This window comes from Podarcis raffonei, chromosome 2 (genome assembly GCF_027172205.1).
Source record: "Podarcis raffonei isolate rPodRaf1 chromosome 2, rPodRaf1.pri, whole genome shotgun sequence".
Lineage (NCBI taxonomy): Eukaryota > Metazoa > Chordata > Lepidosauria > Squamata > Lacertidae > Podarcis > Podarcis raffonei.
Window position 1 is genome coordinate 3312715 of NC_070603.1, and position 12756 is coordinate 3325470.

Consider the following 12756-nt stretch of genomic DNA (forward strand, 5'->3'; position numbering starts at 1 on the left):
TTAAGGGGCATTGGCAAATGGGGTGGGTGGAGCCAGAACAACAGAGAACAGAACGGGAAAGGGGGGGGGGAGAGATCTTGTTATTACGTGGAGTAGCAAAAGACGCTTTCCCACACTTCCCCAGGAATGAGAAAGGACAGGGAATTTTCACCCCACCTGGGTCTCTCACAGCCCAAAAGTCATACCATCACTGCTTGGGAATGGGATAGTTCTGGAATATGCACTTGGTAGTGGATCTTGGTCCCACCCAACCAGGCGAAAGTAGAAGGTCTGATGGGGAGAAGTGGCATCTGTGGGTTTTTAATTCTGGGAGTCTTCTGCAGCAGAAAAACAGAACCCAGGATAGAAGAGCCAGTTGGAGTAATCCCACCTGCCCAAAGTAGATAGAGGAAAGCTCCAGCAGTTCAGTAAATGATCCAAGTCTCTAGTTCCTGAGAAAAATACCCTCTCTCTCCTGTCTGGGCTGCTGGTGGGGAAAGAAATCCACCCCATGTTTTTGCAGAAGGAACCACTTCCATGGCAAGCAGGAAAGCATCCAGGGCTATATTGGCCCCGCCCCAAAGGACAGTGCCAAGCAGTAAGCAAATGTGAGCCTCAGCCCTGCTCCAAAGCAGTGGCACTAGCGCAGTCCTAGCTCAGCAGTACAGCACCAGCTTTGGATACAACAAGTCCCAGGTTCAGTCACTGGCATCTCCATGTAGGACTGGGAAAGCCCTTTGTCTGAGCTGCTGCCAGTCAGCGTAGGAAATGCTGAGCTAGACAAACTAATGGTCTAGCCTGGAGTAAGGCAGCTTCCTATGTGACTTCCCTGGATAGGCCTAATTGGCAAGAATCCCTTGACAGCACATATCATTTCGTGGATCTGGCCCAGCACAGAATCAAAGCTGCCCTTGATTTAAGCAAGGATAGGAGGGTCCTGGGAGAGGGAGGGCACGCCTGGAGCCAGGGGAGGAGCTTCCTGTGCCCCATAAGGATTTGGGGGCATCAACCACCACTGCTCTGGGAGCATGTCCAGTCTTTGATTGCTGTGCAGTCCATAAAAGTCCCCACAAAGCATTAGATGTAAAGGCTATGAACAGATGCTGATCACCCCAGATTCTGATGATAGCGATTCATTTCTGACTCGGGATGTAGCAGATGGGCCAGCTCCTCGTCGGAAGGTGGGGAAATGTTCTCAGGCACCCTAGGGAGGGAAAAGAGAAGGTGGGCAAAAGGAGGATGCAGCCCTCTTGAAACATGTCCACAAAGAGATGTAGTGGCAAAGCATCTCCTTCGCACTCTGTCTCCATGCCCCACTGTCACTAGCTTCCAGGACTAAGCATGGCATCTACTCTGAATCGCATCAGCAGCCAAGTTAGGCCCATCAAAGCTACTGCTGCTGCTCCTCTTGGACCTGTTCCCACCTCTCCCTTCCACCCACATCCTGCTGAATTATCCCATACACTTGAATTTCCAACTCACACACTTGCAACCACCCCCCTCCCACAACCCTCCCACAATTGGAGCATGCCTACATTATATATTTAAACTACTTTTCCACCTCCTTAACCTTTCAGAAGCTCCCAGCTAAGAAATGCTGCAAACTGTAGGACAATGCAAAGGCAAGTAACTGATAGTGCTGCAAGCTACTAATTCCTAGGATTCTTTGGCCCTCAGACTCGGTCACAGGAGGAGGCAGCACAACAGGAAAAGCTTATCAACTGCAGGCAGTGGAGAGAAGGAGCCTTGGCCTCCTCAACCTTTATCCTTGCCCATGACTCGCTACACTTACCTTATCAGATTTGGCAGCACTGGGAATGAAAGATCCCTAACGTAGGATGTGGAGTTCTCACTGTGCGAACAGTCCAGTGGCATTTCCACATCATGAGGCATGGGGTAGGCATCCATTGAGCCAAGGGGTGAAGAACTTCCCAGGGAGTAAGGGCAGCCCATTAATTCACTATAGGAAGCAAAAGGAGAACTGAGTGGAAACATGTCCAACTTAAAAGAGTCACGGAGAAAGGAATAGAACGTGTGTGCGCGTGTGTGTGTGCGCATGCACAATTAGATTCCAACTCCCATAAGCCTTAGCCAGCATGGCTAATAGTCAGGGATTACGGAAGCTATAGTACAACAACATCTGGGAGAGGCATCTAATGGGTTTGAAGTCCTGTTCTAACTCTCCCACAAAGCAATAGCTTAAGCTAAAGCTGGCTGGCTGGCTAGTGGGGCTGATAATGATGTTCAGGGCTTTTGCCTTCTAAGCAGCATTCTTGCTGGAAAACCAAAAGAAGCACTAGCTTAACTGGGCAAAACTCTAAGTAGTCTTAGTGCTAGGAAAATGCACACAGAAATATATTTATTTAATATATAGAATGTTCCCAACATCACTATATTATGCTGAGGAGCCAAAATGCATTCACTGAATGCAGTGAATTGTCTCTTGATGAATAGATGAGGTATTTAAACTGGGTTCCACATATGCTAATATTGTGCATGGTGCTGTTTCGTTTGCTTTAATATTGTATGCATTAACTAGCAGCCTTGCAGTCAGCATTGCTTGGGAATTCTAAAAAACAAAGAAACACAGCATGGTTTTGAAACCAGTGGTTAAAATCAGTGTAAGCTTGAAAGGCCCAGCCCATTGTGATTCAAAATGGCATCCAATTGTAGATGAAAACTTAATCTCAGGGACCATCATTCAAAATTTGGTTACAATACCTTCAGAGGTGCCCGAATGCACCGTTATCAAGCAGCTTTCATATACATACACAAAACCTAAACTTTAGACCTCACCAACCCTGCATCTCCCTCCCCTTGCAGACTGCTCTCCCCAAAACGTCACCCCTTATTTGCCCAACCCCACATCCTTTTCAGCTCATCCCCAAACCTCTTCCCATTCGTTTCTGCTCACCCAAACTGTCCTCTTCATTGCCCTCCTCTCTAGCAGTGGCCCTGTGGGAAGGCTTGGCAAGCTCACCCTGCAGTGATCTGGCCTCCTAGGTTGTATTGTGCCCACCTGCTTCCATGTGCCTCCAGTTGCCTCCTCCTTGCTCCCTTGCTGGCCTCGGACACCTGCCTGCTTGGTCAAACAACACCCCCCCCTTATAAAGCTCAGCCAAAGAGGAACAGGAAGGACAAGACAGGTCAGCTCCTTTAGCACCATCCTGCTCTGCTGCCGCTCTCCTCCTCCTCAACCTCTTGGCACTGCTGAGGCCAAACACCAACACTGGTGTGAAGTGTGCAGCAGCAGCAGCAGAGCAGCAGTTCCAACAGCTGCCTCAGCCTGTCCTGTTCCTCTGCAGCTTCCTGGGCTCATCTGCCTGCCTGGGCTGTGAGCCTGCTGTTCTGTCATGCTGCAACATGACAAAGGACCAGTGCAAATATAGTACAGACACACTACCCTAGATCTCTAGGCTTTGCCAGGTGGGAAGAGAACAGGGTTTGGTGTGTTTGCCCCCTAGTGGGGCACATTTGTAACATTCAATCTGACACTCAAAACAAAGATGTCTGCAATCAGGGCATGATTCTTACGGCAGCAAGTTCGGACTTCCATATGTTGTACTGATGGAGGGAGACATGCCCATAGGTTGCGCAATCATCAGATGAGGACTGTGGAAAGACAGAGCAAGGATATGTTAAACATATCCCAAAGGAACAGGAAATTGGAGAGCCTATCCTATCCCAAACTCTGGAATGGACATGCAGAGCTGGGGTCATAGAATCACAGAGCTGTAAGGTACTGCAAGGGTAATTTAAAAAAAGACATCCCACCCTTATTAATTTATTTATTCATGGCATGTTTATCTGTCCCTTCCTCCAGAAATCTGGGACAGTATCAATGGTGGTGCTTTTGCTCTCACCACCCTGTCAGGTAGATTAGGCAGAGAGAGGCTGACTGAGCCAAGGTCACCCAGGACAGTTGCTCTACAACCTCAGATCCCCAGGTGTGGTTGGTCTCCAACTCCCACCGTCCCCAGCCAACTTAGCCAACGGCTTAAAATCCTGGCAACTATAGTCCCCCCCAAAGCTACAATTCCCAGTGCCCTGAACTACAGTTCCAATGATTTTTTTTGTGGGGGGGAGTCATGTGCTTTAAATGTGCATCAAGCGTATGGTTGGAGTGAGGTGCACGCAGGTCCTCCCCACTCCTAAAGGATGATGGAAAGTTATTGAGAGATTAGTGCTGTTTCACATTGCACAGCTACTGCACAAAAATGGCAGGATTCATAGCAGAGGACTTACTCATAAGCAGGACCAGATGAGATTCCAGGATTCATGCTAAGGTTGCTTGTGGAGCCACCTGGGGTGTGACTCAATGAACCAGCGAATGAGCAAGGTCTGGAATTCAACATAGTTTTGGTATCAACATACATTTATTTGCTTGCTTATTTATTTAACATTCATTCATTTATTTATTTCCCGCCCTTTAGGATACAAATCAAAGCTGCATATTAGGATGGCAGTTTGGAGACAAAATCAGGGTTTTACTATCTGACCACAGTTATCTGCCTATTGCCCTGTTTCTAACAGCTAAATACAGTACCAAAATGCTCAAAAGAAATATAAGAGAAGCCAGAGCCCAACTGTGGAGGTTGCTCTGGGCTCCCTCATTTCTCTTCTCCATGAATTAATTTAGATTACAGCTTATGCTGTAAAGTGCAATATACACCAATGATGAACCACCAAGAACAATACACTTCTAGTCAAGACAGTAGCTGCTGCTCTCATTAAGGAGCTCTTAGGTGGTGGCCCAGGGGATGGAGTCCCAAGTCTCTTGCAGCGAGGCCTAGACCTCCTGTTCCCACTTTCCCCCTGTAAGCAGAGTGGCTGAGCACAAGGGATGGGAGAATTCATACTTTTTTGTTTGTTTCTTATTTTTCCAATATTAAATACACTTCTCCAGATTTCCACCAAATTTTGAAGGATGGCCGTGCTCTGGTTCTCTCATTGTTTCAAAAAGTGCAAATTAGGCCATTTTGTTTTGCAACATAAACTGAATCAAAATTCTCCCCATCCATACTGAGCATATTGCTTGCCACCTACTATCTTTAGTTTCCCAGCTGCATCTATACATATAAATCAACATATTAATATTTTTTTGCAAATTTGTGCCCTGGGCCCTTTCACCTATTTAGGAATATCTCCAACACATGTGCACTGCAACCCAAGACAAGAAAGCCCCATGAGAAGAAGCAGGGCAGTTTTCACCAGAAGTGTAAAAATCCACCCACTTACACATCGACGGTCATCTTCATCTTCGCTGGCTGGTACTCTTTATTCTTCTTTGGTGGGTCTACTGTGGGAGGAAACACACTCAGTGTTCATTCCTCTCAACACACAAATAGGTATCATTCCCACCCCCCTGTTTTTCTATAAGATGAGATTCGCAATGATTTTTACATCCCCCTACAGGAGGGATGGGGAACCTGTGACTCTCCAAATGCCTCTGGACTTCTGCCCAACATCCCAAGATAACGCAGGCTTTTGACCCATAACTTGAATGGTACATGGGTACGTTCTTAGCCTCTTCCTTTATTAGCAATAAATAAATAAATGTGTTATTTAAATTTACATGTACAAACAGCAAGAATGAAGAGACATGAAAACAGGAAATGACCATATTGAGTAAAATTACATAAAATGGGGGGGGGGGATAAAACATCCTAACCTGTCTTAACCAGTGTCAATGGACTTTTCTTTTTTTAGTGGGGTGGGCTGAGTTCTGCCCTTTTTTATATATTACCAATGAACATTTTGGGCTCTTGTTTTATTCTTGTTCTTATTCTTGGTTTAATTGTTTGTGTGTTTTTGGGAAACATTAAAAAATGCCCATTTGAGGCACTTTCACAAAGTAATAACGATAAAACAATCAACTGGTACTAGCAGAATAAAGATACCACCAATGAAAGGCCTGCTCTCCTCGGCGGAAGGAGGTCTCTCTTGTTTTAGGTATAACAAAAGGGCTGCTTGCTGCTGTCCAGGTTGGGGCGAAGGAAAGAGATGTGCATATGGCACGCAGCCCTTCACCCCTTGCACATCCTGGTTGGGAAGAGGGAAAAGGACAAGGCTGCTGGATCATTGCCACATGATGAGGTGAGGAGAAGGTGAGGAGAAACTGCACACAATCCCACTACCTCAAGTACAGAAGGATTAAAAACCGGGTGCTCAAGTGGCCCAAGAGACCCTGTCAGACCCAGGCAGGAAGGGCAGAGACAGCAAGGCCAAAAAGTGGAAACTGCAAATGGGTGGCTCCCCTGTCCCAGGAGGAGAGGAGAAACCACCCGCTGTTCCCGTGCCCCAGCGACACCTGAGTGCGCGCCGACAGTGGAAGAAAGTTGTTCAGCAAAACAAAAACTAAAAACCTCAGCCAATCCCCTGCCCACCCCACCTCAGCCCTGATGAAGATATGTTGGCCAGGGAGAAGAGAGGTAACCACGGGGGCCCTTCAAAAACACACATACAGAAATCAAGATTAAAAAAGTGCCTGACTCAAAAAAGTTGATGAGCTCAGCTAGTGCAACCACAACAGCTATGCCCCTTGCCCTGGAGTGGATAGTCCGAGGAGGAAGGACTAACCTGGAAGTCTGGGATGCAGGAGAAAGGCTAGTTTTCAGCTGTGACTTTTGAATGTGGCCATTAAGTTAATAAATACAAGGGAATACAGTTTTCCAATTGTTTTAGAATTTGGGATGCAAATACTTTGCAGCAATGAATGAATGAATGAATAAAATAAAATAAAATAAAATAAAATAAAATAAAATAAAATAAAATAAATAAATGAAATAATGGGCCTTCTACTGGCCTTAAAAAGCTGAGGCCAAGTCCCTCTGGCTGCAAGCAAATAAGGTCCCCCCTGCCCTCACTCACCTCTCCTGAAAGCCTCGTGTTTAGGCCTGTCAGGATACAGGATCTCAAGCTGCGGCAGATCCAGAACACAGTCAGCAAGGTTACAGATGATCAGCTGCTTGGTTGTGAATGGCTGGATGTTCTCCACCTGAGTGGAACCTGAGCCAGGTGGGGGAAAGCAGCACAGGAAGAAACCAGTATATCAGTCCACCGCAGAAAGCAGTTGCCTGTTATCTTGAGCACTCTCATTCATCCCTTCTGTCAGGGAGCCAGCCAGCAATAAATCACATGCAGTAAGTGAAGTTAACTTTTTATTAGAAGAAACAAGGCCTGCACAGGGGAGCCATACCTAGTGGGCACAGCAACCCTTCTCGGTAGGTTTTGTCTCTATAAGGCAGCTGTGGAGACTGCAGGTCCCCGCCCTCCCACAGCTAAGGCCAACATTTGGTGCCCCTCCCAACCTCTCGCCTTCCATTCTGCTCAATTCACTACACAGCTGCAACACCCTGCGGCACCCACTGGAGCTCAGCACCCAGGGCAAGGGAACCAGCCACGCTGCCCTAAATCCACCTCTGACTGGACTGCATCTCCTCCACTTTCTGACCCGTTGTGTGTTTCACTCACTTAACGTGACATGCATTTTTGATCATGTACTTTGCATTAAACAAATGAATGCATTTAGCAGCTTCCCAGGACAAGAGTTGTCATCTTACTTCCTTGGCAAATGTCCCTCACGCATAGCAGGAAGTTCTACTGTTTCAGACAGCAGAAGTAGTCTCTTTCCCAAAGTGTCTCCAGTTCAGCACAGAATCTCCTCTTACTCTGAAACCCTCCCTTTTACATGAATTTGGTGTGAGCAAAACATATTTAACAGCTGGGTTTAGACAGAAATGAGGGCAAGTTGAGCTCCAACTACGTACCTACACTCTCAAGGCAGCTATGTTGGATCCGGACCACAGGCCTAACGGGTTTTTTTTATGCCTTGGTGCAAGCTTGGAGGCACAGAAGCTCCATCCCTGCTTCTTGGTCAGAGCTCCTACAAAAATACAGCTATATTCCACTGCTCCTCACCCCCTTGGGCCTTGGCGAGGTAATTTCTGATACCTGTCATTTCTTATAGCAACAGGGGCCTTTTATCTCTTTAGCTTGTTTGTTTGTTTGTTTGCTTGTTTGTTTGTTTAGTATAAAGCACATATTTTAATTATTATTTTTCTTTCCCCTCCTCTTACTTTTATTTTTTTGATGTATTTTTATTAAAGATTTTCTTAATTTACAAAGGTATGTGCAATGTCTCTCTCTCGTATTTTCCCCCCATGTAACTTTCTTTTTTTTTACAAATCGGTTTCATTTGTTGAGATATTAGGAAGAATAGGGGGGAAAAGGTGGAGGGGGAAGATGAGTAGGTGTGGGGTCGGGTGGTGATGTTTCTATTTTACTTAATATATGTGGGGTTTTGTGTCAGCGTTGCTTGTGCAGGTTCTCTGCTGTTCACTTATGTTCCTTTGGTGGTGAGAGAGGTTGGGGTTGGCCCAGGGTGTGGCTGTTCATTTGTGGTTGGCTGTGGTGGTCTTTGTTTTCATGTGTGAGTGGGGTGGGTGGGTGTTTTGGATCAGGTTAGCCATACTGATTTGTATGCTGTTGGTGGATTATTGTCATTGTCTTGTTGGACTGTGTATATGATAAAGGGGAGCCATACTGGGGTGAAAGCATCTTCTTCTATTTGTCCCCGTGCCAGTTTCAGTTTATTGGTTAATTTTTCCTAGTAAGGCTGTTTCCCATACTATTTGGTACCATTGGTCTATGCTTACTCCTGACAGGTCTCTCCAGTGTCTGGTTATGTTTCTGGCTGCTGAGGTTATGAGGTGGGTGGGTTATGAGTTCTTTGTGGTGTAAGTGGGTGTAAGTTGTCTTGGAAGATGTTTAGTAGGGTCAATTTTGGGGTGATTTCTAATACTTGCTGGTTATTTTACATATTTCTCGTATGGCTGTTGTTCAGAATAGTTGGATTTTGGGACACTCCCACCACATGTGGAGGTATGTGCCTGTGGAGGTGCACCCTCTCCACCATTTTGGTGAGGTTCCTGGGCGTATTAGTGCTAGTTTTCTTGGTATTAGGTACCACCTGTAGGTGATTTTCAGAGTGAGTTCTTTTCTTTTTGATATGGATTTAAAGTGGGGTTTAGACCACATTCTGGTCCATTGAGTGGGGTTAAACTCAGGGGCCAGAGGGAAAGCAGGTGGAGCTATGAATGCAAATATTATCTCTGCACATGAGGCTGCAAATATTTTCTCCAGCCACACAGAGGTTTCCACACACAAATTTCTCCATCCTAGCAAGCAAAAGTATATCAGGTCAAGGACACATTCCAGCCAGGCAAAAGCACTCAAGGAGGGCAAGGAGTAGGGTTGGCAAGGGGTGGGGCCTACAAAGAGTCCCAAGGACCTGATAGAGAGGGACATTTAGCCCCCAGGCCTGAGATCCTTCACCCACGCCACAGAAAGAGGGCCCCTGGCTGAATCTAGGCTGGGTAAGAGCAGCTTCCACAAGCCCTCCATGTTTTCCCCTGTGGTGTCACACTGTAAGCTCCTCATGAGGAGAGCTGGGAGGAGGGAAGAAGAAGAAGTAGAAGAGTTTGGATTTGATATCCCGTTTTATCACTACCCGAAGGAGTCTCAAAGCGGCTAACATTCTCCTTTCCCTTCCTCCCCCACAACAAACACTCTGTGAGGTGAGTGAGGCTGAGAGACTTCAGAGAAGTGTGACTAGCCCAAGGTCACCCAACAGCTGCATGTGGAGGAGCCGAGACGCGAACCCGGTTCCCCAGATTACGAGTCTACCGCTCTTAACCATTACCCCACACTGCAACCTACCCCTTAAAGATGGAGCCACTCTTCCCCAGCCCTTCAGCAAGAGGACATCTAGTACTCCTTGAGATGTTTGTTCAAATGCTGCAGAGTTCAGAGAGAAGCAGCTTCCTCTTTAATAAAGGACACACCACAAAACCAGGAAGTGAAGCACCAGTAGTGGCCGTACCCAGGATGTGGTACAAACTCACTAGCTCGTTCCCCTTGGCAATTCCTTCCACAGCTGGAGGCAGAAATGCTTCTGAATGCCAGTTGTGGGAAACCACAGGATGGGAGAGAGATCCTGTGCTGAAATTCTGCTGGTGGGTTTCCCCCAGGCATCTAGTTGGCCACTGTGAGAATAGGAGTCTGGACTAGATGGGCCATTGGCCTGATCCAGTAGGCAATTCTTATGAAGCTTTTAATGTTTGATGATTTTGTTTTATTTGTATTTTTGCTGGAAGCTGCCCAGAGTAGCTGGGGCAACCTGTTATTGTTATTATTTTCTTATAAAAACAAAGCTAGAGAAAGCACACATAACCTCTATTCCTCACACCATTTCATTTCCAGCCACAGATAACTGGCCAGCCTCTGCCAGAGTGGGTGTTGGGGGACGGGGACTGCTGTAAGGGATGAGTTTTCGCTTTGCATGCATAAGGTCTCAAGTTTAATTTCTGGCATCTTTAAACGGTTTCAGATAGCAGAGCTGGGAATAAAACCATACAAGGCTGAATGGGCTGATTCTAAACAGAGCAACGTGCTATGTTCATGCTGACACCTTGTGCTCCTGTAAGCAACCTGCTCTCAGTTAATGCAACATAGACCTGTGGCTCTCCACATGTTGCTGGGCTCCAGCTCCCATCATGCCTGACCACTGGCCATGCTGCCCAGGGCTGATGGGAATTGGAGTTCTATTACGTCCAAAGGGCCTCAAATTCCCCAGCCCGGTTCTGACACCAGTCCTGTCTTAACACTGTGAGGACAGGCCAGGAATCAGCACGGGAGAAAGCCCACAACTGAAAGCTGGCTGGCAGAAAGCTAGAATGCCTTCGGACCCCTGCCCAAATCAGAACCAGGGCTGAAGGTATAAGTTATTGTCTACCAATCCATTTCCAAACCAGAACAGCAAGGGAGAATGCTAGTTTCTAAAGCACTGGCAGACAAACAGCGTGAGCCCATCATATTGACTCACACGTAAGACCTAATTGGCTCAGTGGGTCTCACTCCTAAGTCAAGATGCATAGGCATGCAGCCAAGGTGATTTTAAAAACAAAACAAACCCCTCTGACTCTGGGGTGGGGGCTTAGACAGGGGATCCTTAGGGAGGGGCAAATCTGTCAGTTTGGGTTTCTTTCACTTCCTCATTTTTCCAGTTCATTAAGTTCAGCTCTTTGTATTTCCACATCAGCTTGTGTGTATTTTTTAAGTCCTCATGAAAATTTAGCAGCATGTTAGTGCTTATTTCTCGCAATATAATATTTGTATGCTATTTTGTTCAATGCACATTTTTTCCAAAACGATTTCCCTTTATATAATGCTTTGTTGTATGCTGTTTTCACTCATATATGCATTTATACACATATTGCCATAGTGGGCACATTTCGTGGTTGGAGAACTATATTGCAAAATTCAGAGAAGTGTGATTTGCGAAAGATAGTTGTGCTTCAGTTTGTTGTTGTTTTTGTTTCAGAAACTGCAAATTAGGTCCGTTTATAAATGCAAAGTGAATCAACCCCCCCCCTTCCCCCAACAACCCCCTACAGCTCTAGCTGAGGCAAGAGGAAGCCAGCCCTGCGCGAAGCCGTACCGTCCGGAGCGTATGCGACGTAGGCAATGCTAATGCCACCAATCTCGGAGTCACTGAAGCGCAGCAGGAAAGTGCCGGGTGGAGCATTGCTCAGGCAACTGAAAACATACTGCTTGCTGATAAAGCCCATGATGAGTCTGTGTGGGACAGACGGACACAAAGAGAGAAAGAAGGGCGGGGGAACAGGGATTTAAAAGATCAGCCTTTTTGTGATAAGAAAAAATGATGGGAGGGGGGAAGCACTGGAAAGTGTGGAATATCACTTGCTTTGATGAAATGTCATCTAATCTCCCCACAAGCGAATCAGAATGACTGCTCAGTACAAAGTCAGTGTTGTCTAATCTCCCTGCAAATGAATCAGGGTGAATGCTGAACAAACAGATCACCTGGAAACACCCCAGTCAGAAGAGCCCTGCTGACCCTGAGGCCTGTGAGTTTCCTCAGCTCTGGGAAAGGGAAGGAAACACCAGCTGTGACTGACTGACTTTCAGCTTAGGGACCACTTGCTAAGAAGTGGTGCCACAGACCCTTCTCCTAAGACCCTGGAGGACCCTCCCCCTCATCTTCTTAACAGCCCTGTGAGGTAAGCTAAGCTGAGAGATAGTGACCGGCCCAAGGTTACCCCATGATGTTCTCCTCAGGCCTAGTCCAACACTTTTACTGGCTAATTACACCACACAGTGGCTCAGTCCAGTTGCTTTCTTACCGGTCAGACCAGTAATCCTTCAAGTGCTTCTTGGTGAGGTAGAGAATCCCATCAAACCACTGCCAGAAGGTGAATCCTCGGCCAGGAAGAATCTCCTGTGAATGGAAAAGGTGAGTGAGTAAAGGAAGGAAGGGAACCAGGGATGCCCCACTCACCGCCATCCCACCCTCCTTACAAAACCCACTGAGGGACCTTATTGAACTGGGACCACGAGACTTGGCGCTTCTGGAATTCCTCAGGGCTGGCGTTGCTGTCACCAAAGATCTTCTGAGCCAAGAAGTAGTAGTGCTCCTTGAGCAGCCCCTTAGTTGTCTCCACCTCAGCCATGAACTTCTGGTTGAGAGTCTCACACATGGACTCCCAGCTGACACGCTCGGCTACCATGAAAGGGATGCGATTCTGGAATAGGCCAGAGAGACAGAACCTCATAGCTATGCAGAAACACACACAGAGAGAACAAACCACCGGAAGCAGCAGCAGGAGGAGAATGCACATTCATAATCTCTCCCACTCTTTGGTCTTCCCCGCCCACCTCACAATGGCAATGGCACACAAAATAACAGCAAAGAAG

General features: G+C 46.8%; 1 protein-coding gene across 2 annotated transcripts in view; it reads right to left on the reverse strand.

Moving 5' to 3' along the window:
* Positions 1 to 284: 284 nt before the first annotated feature.
* Positions 285 to 12756, reverse strand: part of STAT6 (signal transducer and activator of transcription 6) — a 50853-nt gene continuing 38381 nt past the window's right edge. For both annotated transcript variants that reach the window (XM_053370345.1, XM_053370354.1), the window contains exons 13-21: positions 12378 to 12584; positions 12186 to 12280; positions 11480 to 11616; positions 6850 to 6987; positions 5218 to 5278; positions 4225 to 4320; positions 3514 to 3591; positions 1772 to 1939; positions 285 to 1183 (exon numbers count right to left, since the gene is read on the reverse strand). In XM_053370345.1, coding sequence (XP_053226320.1) covers positions 1087 to 1183; positions 1772 to 1939; positions 3514 to 3591; positions 4225 to 4320; positions 5218 to 5278; positions 6850 to 6987; positions 11480 to 11616; positions 12186 to 12280; positions 12378 to 12584 — 1077 coding nt within the window. In that variant the 3' untranslated portion in view covers positions 285 to 1086. The remainder of the gene's footprint in view (positions 1184 to 1771; positions 1940 to 3513; positions 3592 to 4224; positions 4321 to 5217; positions 5279 to 6849; positions 6988 to 11479; positions 11617 to 12185; positions 12281 to 12377; positions 12585 to 12756) is intronic.